This window comes from Carcharodon carcharias, chromosome 8 (assembly GCF_017639515.1).
Source record: "Carcharodon carcharias isolate sCarCar2 chromosome 8, sCarCar2.pri, whole genome shotgun sequence".
Taxonomy (NCBI): Eukaryota; Metazoa; Chordata; class Chondrichthyes; order Lamniformes; family Lamnidae; genus Carcharodon; species Carcharodon carcharias.
This window is the reverse complement of record NC_054474.1, coordinates 23,165,807-23,186,853: the sequence shown is the minus strand read 5'-3', so window position 1 is coordinate 23,186,853 and position 21,047 is coordinate 23,165,807. Positions and strand designations below refer to the sequence as shown.

The following is a 21,047-nucleotide window of genomic DNA, read 5'->3' as shown; positions in this document are numbered from 1 at the left end:
TGTACTAATTAAGAATGGGTGGTAGGGCATTCAAGGTATAGCTCTCGTGGGGGTGAACATAAAAGATTTTAAAATATTTAAAAATAATGGAAATAGGTGGGAAAAGAAAAATCTATATAATTTATTGGAAAGAACAAAAGGAAGGGGGAAGAAACAGAAAGGGGCTGGGGATGGAGGAGCGAGTTCAATACCTAAAGTTGTTGAATTCAATATTCAGTCCGGAAGGCTGTAAAGTGCCTAGTCGGAAGATGAGGTGTTGTTCCTCCAGTTTGCGTTGGGCTTCACTGGAACAATGCAGCAAGCCAAGGACAGACATGTGGGCAAGAGAGCAGGGTGGAGTGTTAAAATGGCAAGCGACAGGGAAGTTTGGGCCATTCTTGTGGACAGACCGCAGGTGTTCTGCAAAGCGGTCGCCCAGTTTACGTTTGGTCTCTCCAATGTAGAGGAGACCGCATTGGGAGCAACGAATACAGTAGACTAAAGTTGGGGGAAATGCAAGTGAAATGCTGCTTCACTTGAAAGGAGTGTTTGGGCCCTTTGACGGTGAGGAGAGAGGAAGTGAAGGGGCAGGTGTTACATCTTTTGGGGTTGAGGAGTAGGGGGTGATGGAGGAGTGGACCAGGTTGTCCCGGAGGGAACGATCCCTAAGGAATGCCGACAGTGGGGGTGAAGGGAAGATGTGTTTGGTGGTGGCATCATGCTGGAGTTGGCGGAAATGGCGGAGGATGATCCTTTGAATGCGGAGGCTGGTGGGGTGATAAGTGAGGACAAGGAGGACCCTATCATGTTTCTGGGAGGGAGGAGAAGGTGTGAGGGTGGATGCGCGGGAGATGGGCCGGACCCGGTTGAGGGCCCTGTCAACGACCATGGGTGGAAAACCTCGGTTAAGGAAGAAGGAGGACATGTCAGAGGAACTGTTTTTGAAGGTAGCATCATTGGAACAGATGCGACGGAGGCGAAGGAACTGAGAGAATGGGATGGAGTCCTTACAGGAAGCGGGGTGTGAGGAGCTGTAGTCGAGGTAGCTGTGGGAGTCGGTAGGCTTGTAATGGATATTGGTGGACAGTCTATCACCAGAGATTGAGACAGAGAGGTCAAGGAAGGGAAGGGAAGGGAAGTGTCAGAGATGGACCACGTGAAAATGATGGAGAGGTGGAGATTGGAAGCAAAATTAATAATTTTTTCCAAGTCCTGACGAGAGGAGGTGGACTGGAACAAGGAATGTTCCACATACCCCATAAAGAGACAGGCATAGCTGGGGCCCATGCTGGTACCCATAGCCACACTTTTTATTTGGAGGAAGTGAGAGGAGTTGAAGGAGAAATTGTTCAGTGTGAGAACAAGTTCAGCCAGACGGAGGAGAGTAGTGTTGGATGGGGATTGTTCGGGCCTCTGTTCGAGGAAGAAGCTAAGGGCCCTCAGACCATCCTGGTGGGGGATGGAGGTGTAGAGGGATTGGACGTCCATGGTGAAGAGGAAGCGGTTGGGGCCAGGGAACTGGAAATTGTTGATGTGACGTAAGGTGTCAGAGGAATCATGGATGCAGGTGGGAAGGGACTGGACAAAGGGAGAGAGAAGGGAGTCAAGATAATGAGAAATGAGTTCTGTGGGGCAGGAGCAAGCTGACATGATTGGTCTACAGGGACAGTTCTGTTTGTGGATTTTGGGTAGGAGGTAGAAGCGGGCCGTCCGAGGTTGGGCGACCATCAGGTTGGAAGCTGTGGGAGGAAGATCCCCAGAGGAGATGAGGTTAGTGACAGTCCTGGAAACAGGACTTTTGTGTTTTTTTGTCTTTTGTTTTTGTTTTGGATTTCCAGCATCCGCAGTTTTTTGTTTTTATTAATACTTATCTGTCTCTGTACACAGCTGTAAACAGCTAATAAATGTTTGGAATTTCCTGGATGCCTCATTTCCAGTAGTCTCTGTTAAATACACCCTGGGTCTGTTACTGGTATTACTTCATGGTGGCAACAGTAAACTAATCGAATCGCAAGAATCCCTGATGGAACTGCTGGTGGTAGGTAAGTAAAAGCCATTGAGAATACAGCAACAAATGAACGACTGCAGCAAGGAATTGGGATAGAAAGTATCAATGGACTCCCAGGACGCAAAACACCCTGCCTCTTCCCGACTTCTTTGACCATGTGGAACGCCCCGACAAAGCAGCACACTGGAAAAACTGGTGTCGTAGATTCAAGAGATATAGGGCCCTCAGTGCTTCTTCTGGTGGCGTTCAATATGGAGGAGTATTGATTCATCTGCTGAGCAGGGTGAAGGTGGGCACGGTAGGTGGTAATAAGCAGAGATTTCCTTGCTCATGTTTGATCTGATGCCATGAGGCTTCATGGGGTCCGGAGTCAATGTTGAGGTCTCCTAGGGTAGCTTCCTCCCAACTGTATGCCACTGTGCCATCACCTCTCCTGGGTCTGTCCTGCTGTTGGGACAGGAAATACCCAGGGATGGTGATGGTGGTGTCTGGGACGTGGTCAAACTCACCAAATCATACCTGACAGACAATGTCAGACTGTTGCTTGGCTAATCTGTGGGACAGCTTTCCCAATTTTGGCCCAAGACCCCAGATGTTAGTAAGGATTTTGCAAGACAGGGTTGGGTGTGCCATTGTCATTTCTGGTGACTCGGTCGATGCCAGGTGGTCTGATTGGTTTCATTCCTATTGACTCATCTCGAGCAGTTTGATACAACTAAGTGGCTTGCTAGGCCATTCAGAGTCAACCACGTTGCTGTGGGTCTGGAGTCACATGTAGGCCAGACTAGGTAAGGACAGCAGATTTCCTTCCCCAAATTCCCTTAAGTGCATTAATGAACCAGATAGGCATTTACAACAATTGACAATGGTTTCATGGACACCATTACTGAGGCTAGCTTTTAATTCCAGATTTATTAATTGAACTTAAATTCTGCCGGCTTCCATGGTGGGAATTGAACCCATTTCCAAGAGCATTAGCCTGGGCTTCTGGATTACTAGTCCAGTGACTTTACCACTACACCTCGCTTCCACTTTCCATAAATGTGAACTGATCCAAAGCTCTATTGCCCCACATTTGAACTCACATCAATGCCTAATGACCCATCACCCTTGTGATTGCCAATCTACATTGGCTCTTTGTCTGGCAAGTTCTAAAATTCTCATCTTTGTTTTCAAATCTCTCAATGGCTTCGCTCTTCCCTTTCACTGTAACCTACTTCAGTCCTATAAACGTCAGGGATCTCTGCACTCCTCTAATTATAGCCTTTTGTGCGTCCCTGATTTATATCGCTCCATCATTAGCTGTTCTGCCTTCAGCTGCCTGGACCCTAAGCTCTGGATTCCCACAGTAATCCTCTCTGATTGTCTAAACCACTTTAAGCTGCTCCGTAAAACCTACCTCATTGACCAAGTTTTTGGTCTATTGTCCTAGTATCTCCTTAAGTGGCTCAGTGTGAAATTTTGTTTGATAGCACTCCTGTAAAGTGCCTCATGATGTTTTACTATGTTAAAAGGCACTATATAAAGCCAAATAAGGCAGATTTCCTTCCCCAAATTCCCTAAAGTGCATTAGTGAACCAGATAAGCATTTACAACAAACAACAATGGTTTCACGGACACCATTACCGAGGCTAGCTTTTAATTCCAGATTTATTAATTGAATTTAAACTCTGCCGGCTTCCATGGTGGGAGTTGAACCCATTTCCAAGAGCATTAGCCTGTTTTGCCCCAAGAAAATGGAGGTGGCCAGGGACTTATCAATTGATAGAGAAAAGCAAATGTTGCTGCACTGGAATTTTCTCTGCTTTGTATCACAACATCAAAGGCCTTTGTGTGGGATGTATGGCATTCCAGCGGGTGGAAACAACACATCATACAGGAGATTGAAAGAAAGAAAAAGGGACTGAAGTAATAATTCCATACCAAAAAAGGACAGAAGGTGACTACTGACTTTGACTCAGGTACAGCAGTAGACATCAGCAAACTATCACTTCAACTGTTAAGGAGAACCAAGGACTGGGAAAGTGTTCTCCAAAATTACTCAATTAGTTAAAAACATCTTTGATTTTACTATATAGGGTAATTTTCAAATGAATTGTACTTATATTTTATCAGTCTCAACTCAGTAACATGGTCATTTTTATAAAAACTTTCTTCCATTTTACTTTTTCTTTGCGCTCTTATTAATCGTTCTATGACAATCCATGCAAGAAACCTTTGAGTGGGATATCAAAATTGTTTTGCTTTCATATGCATTGTACTTCACCCCTGTTTCTATATTGCTCTAAAGCATTTAAAAAGAATAATTAGTCCCTATCGAGTGGCAGCAAGTTAGTTTGGAATAAATGGCGAAAGTAAAAAGACAGGAAGATTGGACATCCCATTTATTAGATATTGCCTCATTGTATTTTCTTTCAACTGATCAATTTAAAAAAAAACAGGATTTTTATCCCTTTTTTGAACAAGGGTGTAATGTTTACAATTCTCCAATCCTCTGGGACCACCCATGAATCTAAGGATGACTGAAAAATTATGGCAAGTGCCTCTGCAATTTCCACTCACTTCCCTCAGTACCCTTGGATGTACTGGTTTCTTCTCAAATGCAACACAAAGGAAAGCATTTAAAAAAAAAATTAAGATTTACCACTTTACTCAAAACTGACATCTAACTTGGCAGTCCAGTTTAGAGAGAAGGTTGAAGACACCAACCAATCCCATAAGCAGGTACCTTCAAGTTTATGTTACAAAGATGCATTGTTTGAAAGCTAGTGGAGCTTGTAACAGAAATTAGTCTTCTGATAATTGAAGCTTATAGAATCATTGAATGGCTACAACACAGAAGATGGCCATGTTTTCTCTCTTTAAGAGCACTTTAGCTAAAACCTTGCCCCTTTCCTCGTAACTCAATTTCTTTTCCTGTTTGGGTGCTTATGAGAGCCATTATTGGATCTGCCTCTACCACCCTTTCAAGCATTGCATTCCAGATTGTAACCACTCACTGCATAAAAACAACCTGTTCCCCCATGTCACCTTTGGTTCTTTTACCAATCACCTTCATCTTAAGTCTATGTCCTCAACCTTTTAATCCTTGACCCTTCCACAAATGGGAACAAATATCTATACCCCATTACGATCTTGAACGCCTCCATCAAACTCTTCTTAACCTTCTCTTCTCTAAGGTGAAGAATCTCAGGTTCTTCAATCTATCCGTGTAACTAAAGCCCCTCACCCATGGAACTATCCTCATAAATCTTTCTGCGCCCTGTTTAAAGCCTCAACATCCTTCCAGACCCTCCAGTGAGGGTCCAGAATTAGACACAATACTTCAGTTGAGGCTGAACCAGTGTTACATAAATGTTCATTATAACTTCTCTGATTTTGTACTCTATGGCTCTACTTATAAAGCCCAGGATCCCATATGCCTTACTAACCATTTTCGCAACCTGCCCTGTCACATTCAATGATTACACATATACACCCAGGTCTCCCTGTTCCTGTACCCACTTTAAAATTGTACCCTTTGTTTTATATTGTTCCCCATTCTTCCTATCAAAATATATCACTTCACACTTATCTGCATTAAACTTCACCTGTCACACGTCCACTCATTCTGGATTATAAACAACTTCTTTATACAGTGCCTTCAACATAATAAAACATTCCAAAGTGCTTTACAGGAGTGTTATAGAACAAAATTTTACACTGAGCCACCTAAGGAGATATTAGGGCAGATAGTCAAAAACTTGGTCAATGAGATAGTGTCCTAAAGGTGGAAAGAGTGGTAGACAGGCAGAAAGATTTGAGGAGGGAATCCTGGAGTTTAGGGCCTGGGCAACTGATGGTATGGCCATCAATGATGGGACACTAAAATCAGAGATAATCCAAAGGCTAAAATTAGATGTGTGAAAATATTTCAGAAGGCTTGGGGCTGAAAGAGATTACAGAGTTAGGGAGGGGCAAGGCCACAGAAGGATTTGAAAACAGGGAAAAGAATTTTAAAATCGAGACAATGTTTAACAAGGAGCTAACCTAAGTCAAAGAGCACAAGGAAGATGGGTGAACGGGACTTGATAGAAGAAAGAACATGAGCAGAATTTTAGAGGGCATACTACGGGAGGCTGTTCAGGGATGCATTGGAATAGTCAAGTCTAGGAGTAACAAAGGTATAGATGAGGGTATCAGCAGCAAATGATCTGAGGTGGGGTCTGAATCACACGATGATACAGAGGTTGAAATAGACATTCTTAATAATGATGTGGATGTTTGGCCAGAAGCTTATCTCATGGTTAATTTTCACACAAAGCTGGCTAGCAGTCTGGTTCAGTCTCAAGATAGTTGGCAGAGAGAGGCCTGGAGATGGTAGCTAGGGAACAGTGTTTGTAGCAAGGTCCAAAGACAATGACTTCAGTCTTTCCATTATTTAATTGGTGGAAATTTCTGCTCATCCAGTAATGGGTCACTCAGCTTCTGACCTCATTACAGCCTTGGTTCAAAAATAGACAAAAGAGTTGAACTCCAGAGGTGAGACGAGTGAGTACCCTTAACATCAAGGCAACATTTGACAAGAGTGTGACATCAAGGGGCCCAAGCAAAACTGGAGTCAATGGGAATCAAGTGGAAAAATCTCCACTGGTTGGAGTCATTCCTAGCACAAAGGAAGATGGTTGTGGTTGTTGGAGGTCAATCATCTCAGTTCCAGGACATCACTGCAGGAGTTCCTCAGGATAGTGCCTGTGGCCCAACCATCTTCAGTTGATTCAATTATAAAGTTGAAAGTGGGTATATTCACTGATGATTGCACAATGTTGAGCACCATTCTTGACTCCTTATATACTGAAGCAGTCCAAGTCGAACTGCAGCAAGACCTGGACAATATCCAGGCTTGGGCTGACAAGTGACAAGTAATGTTCACGCCACACAAGTGGACCATCTCCAACAAGTGAGAATCTAACCATTGCCCCATGATGTTCAATGGCATTACCATCATTGAATCCCCTACTATCAACATCCTGGGGGGGTTACCATTGACCAGAAACTGAACTGGACTAACTGGACTACTGTGCCTGCAAGAGCAGGTCAGAGGCTAAGAATCTTATGGCGAGTTACTCACCTTCTGACTCCCCAAAGCCTGTCCACCATCTACAAGGCACAAGTCAGGAGTGTGATGGAACACTCTCCACTTGCCTAGATGAGTGCAGCTCCAACAACACTAGAAGCTTGACACCATCCAGAACAAACCAGCCCACCTGATTGGCACCCCTTCCACAAACATTCACTCCCTCCACCACTGAAATAGTACCAGTAGTGTGCACCATCTACAAGATGCACTGCAGAAACTCAGCAAGACTGCTTAGGCAACAGCTTTCAAACCGATGACTGCTACCATCTAGAAGGACAAGGGCAGTAGATGCATGGAAACACCACCACCTGGAAGTTCACCTCCAAACCACTCACCATCCTGACTTGGAAATATATCGCCGTTCCTTCACTGTCGTTGGGTCAAAATCCTGGAACTCCCTCCCTAACAAGACTGTGGGTGTACCTACACCATAGGGGCGGTAGTAGTTCAGTGAGGCAGCTCACCACCATCTTCTCAAGGGAAATTAGGGATGGGCAATCAATGCTAGCCCAGCCAGCAACGCCGACACCTTGTAAAATGAATACAAAAAAAGCAGGGCCCCATGTGTTAATATATGTAGCTTCTAGTAGACTGGGCACTTTCCAGGGCCGAAAGTGACATTCTTGGGCCTGTTCAAGAGTTTGCACAATATACAGCACAAAATGATCTGATCAGAGTAGTTATTATCCTGCAGGATGGCTTTGGTGCACCTATTTCAGCACTAAGCTCGCATGGTGAGCAAATAGCTCAGGCCCTATTTACGAGGTTGCAGCTAAAGCCGTTATGGTGGCACTTGGCACTATAAGAATCCCAGCATGTGTATTGACCAATGAAGGTAGGCTTGTCGTAGACTGTGGTAGAGAACCCCCCGGCAGATCTCTCAACTAGTGCGTCGAGTAAAGGGAATTCATTTGACTGCTTCATTTCAAAGGTAAATTTGAGTGCGGGATGGAGCCCATTAAAGACATGTTATTATTACATGTAGCTGTGGATTTAAACATAGCCAACATATCATCCACATAACATAAATATGCAAGGGGTAGGTGGTTAGGTGTCATTCCATCAAAGACATTTCTCATGGAACCCAACAAAGATGTTTGAGAGAGCTGGAACTAGAGGGCTCATCTGGCATTATCATCTATTTGGACATACATGGTGTCATGAAAGCTGAACTCAGCTGCACATTTTGCTGAGTTCATAAGCTCAATGAATATTGATTTACGCAATGGTGGTGGGTCTAGATCGCCATGATATAATGCTGCAGCGCAAATACGTTTGGCTTCCTTATGAGGAACATTGGTGAATAGGCTAGCAATGTCAAATGAGCACATGGACACAGCATTTCTATAGATGTGCAAGTTCTGTATTGTCTTCACAAACGTGAAAGAATCCTACACCGTGTGTCCAAAAAACAGGGCCCAAGATTGTCACTTTCAGCCCTGAAAAGCGCCCAGCCTACCTTGGATTACCCTGGAAGGGCAAGGTATCTCAAATTTGAGCAATAGGTGAAGCTAGCCATTTCACTCTGCTACTATGCAGTAGCAACACGAGTGGCATTCACCAATAACAAGATGCTGCCATCAAGCCAAAAAGACGTTCAGCCTATTGCACAAATGAGAATGTGGTATATGAATTTCAGTGTCAATGTGATGCTAGATATGCATGTCGTCCCAAAGACTGGCAGATCATTTCAACACAATGTCTCTTCCAATGTTCACAACGGGCTTAGTACAGACCATACCAAACTAGCCCATGCTTGCAAAACCCAAAACACAATGTCCAACATTAGATGTGATTCCACAATTGGACATTCGCTAAATAATCCTCAGTGTGCTAAGAACTGCACTGACAACCAATTTAAGATTGGCAGTCCAGCTCACATTATGGCGCATCTGCATGTACTGGAAACTACATATATTAATGCACAGGTCCCTGTTCTTTGCAGACAAATAACATGTACCCACATTGCACTGGTTCATTCCCCAGGGTAATGTCTTGACCAGAGTCAAGCTGCCCAGTTTAAATTTCAAACAATGTTTGGAAGTTAGCTGACAGTCACTATCAACTAGTGCATTCTCCATGGCAATACCTCTAACAGAATCCACTTGCCAACCAATCAGCACTCTCTTCATATACAGTATAAATTTGTTTCTCCTGACTGGCATTTTGTTGCAAGTGACCCTGAGTGCAAGATGAAAAACTTCAACAAAGTCTTTTTTCAGCAATACTCAAGTTCTGTACTACCAAACTATGAAGTTATTTAACACAACAATCATATCCTTCGGGTTACCAAGCCAACATAGTCTGACGATTGTATTACAGGCACCAAGTCAGCCCAAGTCAGGTTATCTGACACTGGTGAATTTCAACACCCACGCACCACAGTTCTAGCCCTAGATTTAAAGTTTACAGCCCTTCACTTTCATGCAATCATAAGGTATCCTCCTGACTAGACAAATATTATCATTCCACCGAGCTGCAGATTCCCCCCCACCTTTAAACATGGAATTATCAGCAGCTTCCCAAACGATGAAGCACAATCTTATCTGCATCTTCTGGATTTAATTCATTTTCCTTTTAATCATTGCACACTTATTAACAGGAATAATCTTGGCTCATTCAACTTGTCCCTTTGGCCTGAGCAGATTTCAGAGAATCTTCTCTGTTCCAATTTTCTTAAACATTCAAAGTGTTAAGCTCAATCATTAATGTATTCAATGCTTATCACATCCCTGAGCTAGTACTCCATGCTTTTGGCAAAGATTCCAACATTGCTTTGCATTAATTGTAAGCTTGCACTGCCAGCATTCAAGCAGCAGTATTTATACTTGAACAGCTGAAAGAGTACACTTTGTGCACATGGATAAGGTTGGGGCAGTTGAAAACAGTATTTGTTATCAAGTAGTTTGGCTTCTTGCTTTGAGCACTTAATCAAAAGGACAAACAATGCAACAAAATCATCTTAAATAAATTGATGTACGAGTGCACCGCACATTACAGAAAATCTCCCCATAGCAACTCACTATCCCTGCGATGGCTATCTTACAATCCTGCTTTATGCAAGATTTGCCTTACTGTAGAGAAACATGGCTTCCTCTTCATCATTCCCAAATCAGTGACAATTGATAGCAATGTCCATAGTGGACAAATATTTGCAGCACAAACTTTTTGGAAAATTGAATATTCACCACCTAAGTACAGATGTAGATCGAAAGCAATGGTTTCCAGTTTCTCTTTCTCAGCAGACTCAAAAAAAAGCCTTCAAAATGCCAATTCCAAGCTCAAATTTAGTGCACTGAATATCGCAATTTCTATCTACCATTATTTTACCCACAAGGAAGAAGGCAAATTAGACGCTTTCCATTCAACCAGTAACATTTCTGGCATTTTAATCCCGTTAACTCATTTGGATAATTCCCATTCTGGTCAGCAACTGTTACTTACCTGCCTACCACTACCAGAAATGTACAGGTAAAAACATCAGCTCCAATTTCTAAATACACCTTTATCATGGAAGCTAAGGTGGCAGAGTCCGGATGTCAAACTTGTGATGAAAAATTTGGATTCAATTGAAAATGACTGTAAATGCCTTACGTGAAGTTACATATTGAGCCATTGCACTAAACTGCTCATAATTCAACGACAGAACTGGTCACTCTTGACTTCAAACAATAGCTGGTTCCTTATCTTACCAATATTAACTGCACAAAGTTTAAATAGCTTTCATTCGGAGAAGTGGAAATTCATCATCTAAAGTACAAGGTCCAAAGATAAACAATTGTCAGGCGAGCTCTCTGATCATCAGTTGATGCTTTTTAAGTGGAGGGATTGTTTTGTAACAAACAAGGACAGGAACAGAGAACGCTATTCAGATATATGTGGTATATGCAGGTAAACGACAATGGATAGAGGTGGTAGTCAATGATTCTGAAGATTTTCCATGATTTTAATCAATAAAAAGCACCCAATTTATTCTTCACTAATGTCTAACCAACAAAATTCTTGCTCTGAAGGCAAGAAATTCATGGATGCATTTAATGAGTGCCAATATCATCTACAACAATTCCTACATTTCCTAAACACCAACTTTAGCACTAAATTCCAAAACTCAAACTGTGTCTATAGCACCATGCAGGGCCAGCTGGCCTTTCAATAGTCAGTCTGGAACTTGTGAAGCTTCAGAAGTGACCATCATCTTTTCACCAACGTTCCTCCTCTTCACAACTAAAAAGCAGTTCCCATCATTACCCCAGCTTTTACAGGTTCACTCAGCATGGACTAAGTAAGAGACCATATACCATACTTTGTCTGGTCCACATTCTCTCAATCTCTCATCAGTGTGCTATCCACTCAGCCATTAGCCAGCCCAAATCCAAATTTTCTTTGTACACATATACGGATGTTATATTTTTGCCCAACATAGACCCAGGGAGCTTACATCACTGGAGGCCATCTAACCTGCTATATGCCTGTGGCAGCTCTGAAAGTTTCCATTCATTGCAATTCCTCCAGTCTTATCCTGAAGCCTTTAAAGGGAGTCAGATATTTATACGCTTCCCTTTTATAATGGATTTTGCTATTCCCCAACTATTTTTAGTTGGGCATGTCCTGTCCCAACAACCTTCTGCGCAAATAAATTCTCACTACCTCTCCCTCTGTTTTTCTGATTTTAAATTGATGTTCTCTGGTTATCATTTCATCAACCAACGGAAAACAGCTCCCACCCCCACAAATCAAGAAGCCTCAATTTTTAGTTCTGAAGTATTTCCTTTCAGTTTGGGTTATTATTCACACCACTCCCAATAATCTTAAAAAAAATTGTTACTGTCAAGTTTCCAATATTTCTGCATAACCCTTCCCCTCATCTCTATTGCAAAACCTTGAAATCAGTTTTGGTGAAGGAAGTAACTGTTGTCAGTTAGTTTCTGTTCTACTTTGATTCTAGTTTCTGGTTATGTCAATTGAGGAACAGGGAAGAATAAAGTACCAGAAAACAAAGTCTTCAAACATTTGTGATCCTGGTACTACACTGAGTGCTGCATTTTAAAAAAGCATAATACAATGTTGTTTTTAACATAAGCAAGTTCAGCAGATCAATTCATGCCCTACAAATTGAAAACTGCTAAATATAACTAATTCCCAATGGACAGAAAACTTTTCATATTCTAAAAGCAAACTCAGCTGAAGCTCAGTTGAAAACATGGTATAAAATCCATTTTATTCAAAGAACGGAACAAACATTGCTTCGCAAGCAATTGAAACAGAAACAACATACAATGCATGTGTGGAGTAAGCTCCTACAAAAGCAATGGAAGAACTACTATGACCTATACAAGCTGCTTATCAGCAGTTATTGCTGTTTGTTACAGGACTATTGTTACGTAAAACTGCCAACACAGCAAAGTGCCAAATGCTGCTACATGACTTGGGTTTCATGTTCATGACCTGTGCTTGCCATTCCAGTGTATTTAAAAAAAAAATTTGTAAACCAGGTTTCTTTTGCAACAGCCAAATATTATATACAAACCATTTAAGGGTTAAGGCTATTAAGGAACTTTGGTTTGCACAGTTTAAAAAGTAACTGAATTAAGAACCAATGCAGCCCAGTTTAAGGCTTCCCAGCTTTTAATATTTTCACTACAGATTTACTCAGTCAGCCAGCCAAACACCCATCCCAAATGGTCACCTTCCCTGAACAAACACCACAAAGCCGTGCATATTGAATAAAGCAATCTACATTTATTTGTACAACTTTGCCAAGATTGGAATGAGAGATAAATAGAAGGCACAACCATACGCTTTACAATACAAACTAAACCAGAAAAGTTTTCTGCAATTTACAGTTTTAAAAAAAATTCACAATTCCAGAGGAAACGTGTCTTGATGTCAAGTATGCCAGAGTTGAATGTTTTTTTAAAAGTCCCACTGTAAAAGAGATTCTTCCAATGATGAAAACAAAAAAATTAAAAGAAAAGAAGTTGAAGACTTACATCTATTGTATTAGTCCACTCCTGATCTTAATAGCACAGCAGTTCTGCACAGGAACTGATAACTTTCTCCAGTTTACAGCATTGCAGCTTATTACCAACCATTTAGTGATCACCTCGGCTCCGTTCCAAATACAGATAGCACTGTGCTCCCTTTGTTGAATTGGAGAACACTGTGCCAAGTAGACAGGGTGCTTTAAAAATTGCTGAGTGCTACGTTTTTCCGAAGATGGATGTCTGTGCAAAACAAAAAGCAACCTGGTTTCCAATTTAAAAAATCTGCACCAAATTTCAGTCAATAAGGGCCAACACGTTCCTGGGAGGCAGCAGGTACTAAAATCCAGTTCATTGCTGTTAGTCACCCCAATCCACTGGAGTCAGAATCTGTCTTCAATAAAGAGATTCTGGTTTTAAAATCCATTTTTCTTAAACAAATAAAAATTTCAGACAGGATGTTTCGTGGGACGACGACTACTACACAAGTCGAGAACAAAAAAAAGGCCATTTTCTGTACTGAAAAAAATGATAATCTGTACAGGTCGAAATCACATTCCAAAAACAAAGCTGAATCACAAGAGCATGAGAGAGAACATCTGTACCATCAGCTCACACCAATAACCAGTGAGGATACTTTCAGTGGCGTGGCCCTGAGAACCGAGGCTCTCCTTGTCCACCTCCTCTTCCAGCTCCTGGTCCGGGTTTCTGTGTTAGCCCTCCTCTAGAAAGACCACCCCGGCCCTCCCGATCACGCATCATGCCACCACCAAGACCACCACGGGGTCCACCAGGTCCTCTTGGTCTATTTTCTCGGCGGTCATCGCCCCTACGTTCACCTTCACGAATAGGTCGGGTTTTCTTCTCCTCCACATTTAGTCGGAGCTCTCCTCGAAACTTTATGGGCTATAGGGAAGGAGAGAGAAAAAAAGTAGTTTTGGCAAAATGCTTCCCAGTCTCCTTCATGCAATCTACTTGGCTGTGAATTTTTAAAAATCAGTCGACAAATTCTCTCACAAGTATGAAATACTGATAATCTTCAACCCAATTTCAGTGCAGCACAGCAGTATAAATGTGGGGCTTCAGAGGAGTCATGCACTTTCTAATTAACTAGGTGTAAATCAGCAAGATCGGACTTTCTAGGTTTTATTAAGCAAAATGATGTTTACATTCTCAAATCACAAAATGTTAAGTTTAATGGGATAGGTTTCCCTCAATTGTATTTCACATTTTATGATGAATGATAAATAGGAAAACAAATCCTATTTCGAAAGTGACCATGGCTAAGGAGATGAAGGAAATGCTCCAGCCATATTAAACTCAAAAATAATCAACAGTAAAGAAATTGACAAACAGCATGTATTCCTGGAGTACAAGAGTGCTCTCTATTATACATTACCTTGCTGCTCAGGATCTTCTGAACTGGCTCTGGATCATCAAAAACCACAAAGCCAAAGTTGGGCAGTTTTCCACCACTACTCTTGGTGTTAATACGGAGTTCCACCACATTGCCATATCCTGCGAGAAAGGAATTGCCACATCATGAGACCCAATACCATTTCAACTTTATTATGCATGTCATAGCTTCAAAGGTACTTAGTTGATGTCCTGCACTGTGTGATGTGATTAGCTATACAATGACAAACTGTCCACATCCAGTTTTCTCCAAGCAGCTGTTTATAACCTTAAGTACACAGCTTTCACCTTTAAACTAGCCGGAGATCCTGTTATTCTACATATTCTAACAAGATGAATGTTATTGTCATGGCAAACAATTCAACAATAGGAGCAAGTATTCAATAGACATGTTAGTAGTATTCACTTCAATACGAGTTTGCAGTGCAAAAAATGTTGCTGTTTAGTTCATTTAGAGATAAAACAAATCCAGTTTAAATTCTAATCAATGTACAGTTAAAACAATAAATAAATATGAAGTCACCTCTTCAGGCATTTATCTTTTAAGAATCGCAAATAAATGTATATCATGCCATTATCTAAAAATAAGAGGCTGAGCCTGGAGATCCAATAAACTTCTGAGACAAGAACCAAGATCCCAAACTCAAGATCTCACCTACAATATCACTGAACATCTTAATGCCTGAAGTAGTCAACAATTACAAGCCAACACTTATCAGATTAATACACAGTGGACACGGAATTTTCCTGTCAATCAGCTCAGAAAATAAGAGGCATACATTTTAACCCATGTAAACATTGCACAAGAGTGCAGGCAAACAAAGCTGAAGAAACCAATAGGTGCTGACAACGCACGGTAACTTAAGACAATTAAATTCCCTAAATAAAATGGTTTCCTTGGTGGCTTCAATGATGCACCATGTGACCAACAGTCAACACATAACACAACAGTCGTTAGTGGTTATGGTACTGGGCTTGTAACACCAAGATCAAGAGTTCAAATCTCACAATGGCAAACTATGAAACAATGTAACTTCATCTGAAACAGATGGAAACAGGTTTACTCAAAAGAGTATCAAGAGTTCAAATCTCAAAATGGCAAACTATGAAACAATGTAACGTCATCTGAATAGGAACAGATGGAAACGTGTTTGTACTCAAAAGAGTTACAGCATTTAGCTTTAAGACACATGAACCAGAAGGTTGCAAGTATTGCCTTCAGCCTGTCCTTAATTAACTGATCTCAGCTAGTACAACACCTGCAGTGTGATAATTGCCCTGCATACTCCTGTGCATGTAGATCTCAGTTAAGAACAGGATCAGACTCAATTGCAATGTTCTCACATGACTAGCTTGATGGCAATAACTAGGTTCACATTTGAAGAATGGACAATTGGGTATGGTATTGGAAGGCTGCGTGACAGTGCAGCTTAACAACAGTGTCTTTAAAGGAAGTTTAAAAAAAAGGAAAAATAAATTAACAGGCTGTGACTGAAGTCTGCAATCTAATCTTGATGCTGTGAATACAATATTGAATTATATGTTAAAGTAAAAATCCAAACTAAAGAGTGATGCGACTTTAAAAAGCATGTCCTGCTTCTTAATACACTATAATCACCTACAATAAAAAAAAATTCAACAAACCTGTGAAAAATTCTTTCAGCTCTGTCTCATCAATATCATGAGGCAGGTTCCCGACAAATAACTGATGACTGTCTGGGTATCGAATTGTCCGCCGTGTTTCCGTATCCCCCGGTTCATTTTCACTGCGACCTGAAACAAAAAAACCTACTTTCAAGATCCTCCAGCGTGTCCTTGAGCACCAACTACAATAGCATGTTATCAAACTGTGGTGTTTAACCTGTTCTTGTGAATGCTATATATTTCTTGAAGATTGCAAACTTCCACAAACCAGCTGTATTTCTGTCTCCATTAGTTAGTTAACTAAAAATCACTTCATCTAACCTGTTCAGCATTTTGACACAGTGATAAAACTCAATTCACTAAATTAAGCTTTGAAATATAGAAGTGCACTCCATACCACAAGACAGTACTGTAACCAACTAGGAAAATATGGTGGATACTTTCACTGTTCAGTCATATCCATAACGTCTTCCTCAAGAATGCTTTCTTAAGATTATCCTGGGCCCATTTCTCTTAGAGCATTAAAAGATACTTCTGAATTAACAGTTCAAAATCATTTTTCGGAAAAATTCTAACATCACCTAACTTTTTGATCAGCTCTTCAACTCTCATAGCTCCACTTCTTTATTCTTTTACTTAATCCCCCATCACGTAAAATACTCAGGACAATAATAAGTTAAATGGTGCTGTACATATTACTTTTGTTATAATAAATTCATATTTTACTTGAAAAAGTGCCTTTAAAACTACTGTTTCATAAAAATTGAGACTCAGAGCGTAAACCTGGAGAATTCTGCATCTCAACTTGCACAATGTTCCATTTGAGGGATACTTTATTGGCCCATACAGGTAGGAATTCCCAGACAATCAGCAGGAAGCAGGTACAGTAAGCTGTGTAGTTTTAGGCTTGGTTCCTTCTACCTGTTCCTAACTCACTTCTAAGAATCCAAAGAGCTTATGTGCACAGTATACCAGACAAAATAGAAATCCTACATGTTTATTTTCATTTTCTTTATAATTAACAATTATCAGGTGTCAGGAGCTACTGTAGGCCCATCCCTCGCTATCCTGGGAAGCTGGTGATTGTACCACTTCAAGGACATGACAGTGTGAAAGTATTTTTCCACAATGCTGTCGGAGTTTTCCATGATTTTGACTGAGCAACGAAGGAACAGTACATTTACCTTAGGATAGTGTCCAACTGGAGGAGAAGAAAGGCAACAGCATTTTAATGTACCTGCTACCCTTCTTACATGTGTTGGAGGTTGCCATGGCACGTTGCCACTATGCATCTTCTAGTGTGTAGATGAAAGGGAGTTTACATTTAGACCAGTACACCATGTACCAATGAAGCAGATTGCTATGACCTCAAATATGCCCAGCTTTTTAACTATTATTGCAGCCACATCCATTTAAGCAAGTGGACTGCATTCCCTTCACACATTATGCATTAGGATGTTAGATAGTGAAGGTCTCGTGACAGAACACACAGCCATTGACCTGCTGTAGCCAGCACAGCTGAGATTCTGGTCAATAGCAAAGCACAGGTTGATGGCAGGTGACACTACAAATGTCAAGAGAAGGTGGTTAAGTTCCCTTGTGTTGGAGATGGTTACTGCCTGGCATTTACATGACAAATATCAATTGCCTCATCAGTCCAAGCCCGCATGTCATCAGGGGTGGCAGTGAAGTAGTGCTATTGTCACTGGACTAGTAATCCAGAGGCCCAGGCAAATGCTCCGGAGGAACAGGTTCAATTTCCACCATGGCAGCTGGTGGAAATTAAATTCAACTAGTAAATAAATCTGAAATTAAAAGCCCCTGTAATGGTGACCAAGACTGTCGTAAAAATTCACCCTGTTTGCTTATGTCCTTTACGGAAGGAAATCTGCCGTCCATTCCTAGTCAGGCCTACACATGACACACGGCAAGGTGGCCGACTCTTAAAATGTCCTCTAAAATGCCTAGTAAGCTCCACAGTTGTGCCAAACTTACTACAAAGTCAAAAAGGAATGAAACCTGATAGACCTCCCAGCATTGACTTAGGCACCAGAAATGCCAACGGCATTTCCAGCCCTGTCACAGTATTTTTTTTTAAAAACAGTGGAGGCCGTTCAGCCCATCGAGTCTGCACTGGCTCTCTGAAAGAGCATTCCATCTAGTTCCACTCCCCTATCTTATTCCCATAACCTTGCACATTTTCTCTTTTCGGGTAGCAATCCAATTCCCTTTTGAATACCTTTATTGAACCCACCTCCACCACCCTTTCAGGAATTATGTTCCAGACTCCAACCACCCTCTGGGTGAAAAACAATTTCCTCATATCACATTTACTCCTTTTGCCAATTATTTTGAATCTGTGCCCTCTAGTTCTTGATGTTCTTGAGTGGGAACAGTTTCTCACTATTTGGTGTCTATACCCCTCAGCCCGGGAATCATTCTTGTTAATCTCCTCTGTACTCTCTCCAAAGCCTTCACGTCCTTCCTCAAATATGGCGCCCAGAACTGGATGCAGTATTCCAGATGAGGCCTAACTACTATCTTATACAAGTTCAACATGACCTCCTTACTCTTGTACTCAATGCCTCTACTAACGAAGCCTAAGATACTATATGCTTTATCTCTCAACATGCCCTGTCATCTTCAATGACCTATGTACACATACACAGAGGTCCCTCTCTTCCTACACCTCCTTTAGAGGCTCTCCCTTTATTTTATACTGTCTCACCATATCTTTCCTGCCAAAACGAATCACCTCACACTTCTCTGCATTGAACTTCATCTGCCACTTGTCTGCCCAGTGCACCAACATGTCCTTTTGAAGTTCACAACTACCCTCCATCACAGTTAACAATATAGCCAATCTTCACATCATCTGCAAGTTTTGAAATCACACCCTGCACACCACAGTCTAGGTCATTAATATATAATCAGGAAAAGCAAGGGTCCTAACACTGGCCCGAGGAACTTCTCTGCAAACCTTCCTCCAGTCTGAAAAACAATCATTTATCACTATTCTGTTTCCTGACAGCCAATTTCTTATCCATGTGCCTACTTTCTCTTTTATTCCATGACCTAGAATTTTGCTCACAAGTCTATTGTGTGGCACTGTGTCAGATACCCTTTGAAAATCCATATACACATCAACAGCGTTTCCTTATCAACTTTCTCTGTTACCTCCTCAAAAAATTCCAGCAAGTTAGTTAAACATGATTTTTCCTTGATGAATCATTGCTGGCTTTCCTTAATTATCCTGCACTTGTCTAAATGATTATTGATTTTATCCGGTACTATAGTTTCCAGAAGTTTCCCTACCACTGTGGTCAAACTGATTGGCCTGTGGATGCCAGCTTTATCCTTGCACCCCTTTTTGGACAAGAGTGTAACATTCACAGTTCTCTAGTTCTCTGGCACCTCCCGTGTCTAAGGAAGACTGGAAGGTTATCACTAGTGCCTCTGAAATTTCCACACTCACTTCCCTCAGCACCCTTGGATGCATCTCATCCAGTCCTGGTACCTTATCTATTTTAAATAAAGATAGCCTTTCCAACACCACCTTCCTCTTGATTGTGAGTTCTTCTAGTGTACGAGTTACTTCCTTTCACCCCTCACCCTAGATAGCAAGTTTTCCCTTTGTAAAGGCAGGTGCAAAGTGCTTGTTCAACACTTTCAATATTTCTCCAGCCTCCACATACAAGTGCCCTTTTCTGCCCCCAATCCTACCTTTTCTTTTAGCACCTTATTATTTACATGCATATAGAAGACCTTGGGGTTCCCTTTCTTGTTCACTACCAGCCTCTTTTCATGCTTTTATTAGTTTCTTCACTTCCCCTCTGGTCTGTCTATATTCAGCCTGATTCTCCGTTGTATTTTCTACCTGACATGCCATATGTGCACTTCTTCCTTTTCACCTTTACCACTATCTCTCTCGTCATCCAGGGCATTCTGGATTGATTTGTCCTACCTTTCCCCTTCAAGGGAATATACCTCGATATTGGCTGAAGTACTTTTTCTTTGAAGGTGGCCCATTGTTCAGCCATTGTCTTTTCTGCCAACATTTGATTCCAACTCACTCAACTCAGATGCAAACCCATCCCATTGAAGTTGGTTTCACCCAATTAATTATCGCTGCTCTGGATTATTCCCTGCCCTCTTCCATGTTTAACCTAAACCTTATGTTGTAATGGTCACTGTCCTCTAGAGACTCCCACTGATATTTGATCCACTTGGGCCAACTCATTCCTCAGAACCAGGTCCAAAGGTGCATGTCCTCTCGTTGGAGTGGAAACATACTGCTGTAGAAAATTATCTTCTACACATTCCAGGAGCTCTCTCCCCTCGTCCTTTTGCACTATCCCTATCCCAGTCCATATTTGGATAATTGAAGTCCCCCATTATGATTACTCTATAACTCTTGTACCTCTTGTAACTTCTTTGCTAATTTGTTTCTTCACATCCCTTCAATATGGTGGTCCATATACACCAGTTATTGCACATTTCCTACTCCTTACCTCTCGTCAGAGAGATTCTGTCCTTGACCCCTCTGGAACATCCTCTCTTTCCAGTACTGTAATGCCATCTTTAACCAATACCGCCATCCCCTTCCCCACTTTTCTTCCTTTCCTGTCTCCCATAAACACCTTGTACCCAAGAATATTTAACACCCAGTCCTGCCTTTCTGAGCCAGGTCTCTGTTATAGCAATATCATAATTCCATTTGTCAACCTGTGCCTGCAGTTCACCAATCTTACTAATCACACTTCGTGCATTTGCATACATGCACATTAGCTCCGATTTAGGCTTTTTTAATTACCCGCTTATTCTGACCCCATCTAATGACCTACTGTTGCCTATTCCAATTCCAACAAACTTTCTAAGTATTCTGTCTTGATGCAACTCT

The 21,047-nt window shown here is 41.5% G+C and overlaps 1 protein-coding gene across 6 annotated transcripts in view; it reads right to left on the bottom strand.

Annotated features, from left to right (window-relative positions):
• Positions 1-12,825: 12,825 nt before the first annotated feature.
• Positions 12,826-21,047, bottom strand: part of g3bp1 (GTPase activating protein (SH3 domain) binding protein 1) — a 36,156-nt gene continuing 27,934 nt past the window's right edge. For 4 of the 6 annotated variants that reach the window (XM_041193201.1, XM_041193200.1, XM_041193204.1 and 1 more), the window contains 3 exons: positions 16,148-16,291; positions 14,487-14,605; positions 12,826-13,993 (listed from right to left, as the gene is read on the bottom strand). In XM_041193201.1, the coding sequence (XP_041049135.1) occupies positions 13,727-13,993; positions 14,487-14,605; positions 16,148-16,291 (530 nt within the window). In that variant the 3' untranslated portion in view covers positions 12,826-13,726. The remainder of the gene's footprint in view (positions 13,994-14,486; positions 14,606-16,147; positions 16,292-21,047) is intronic. The other 2 variants (XM_041193203.1, XM_041193205.1) reach the window with 1 other exon arrangement.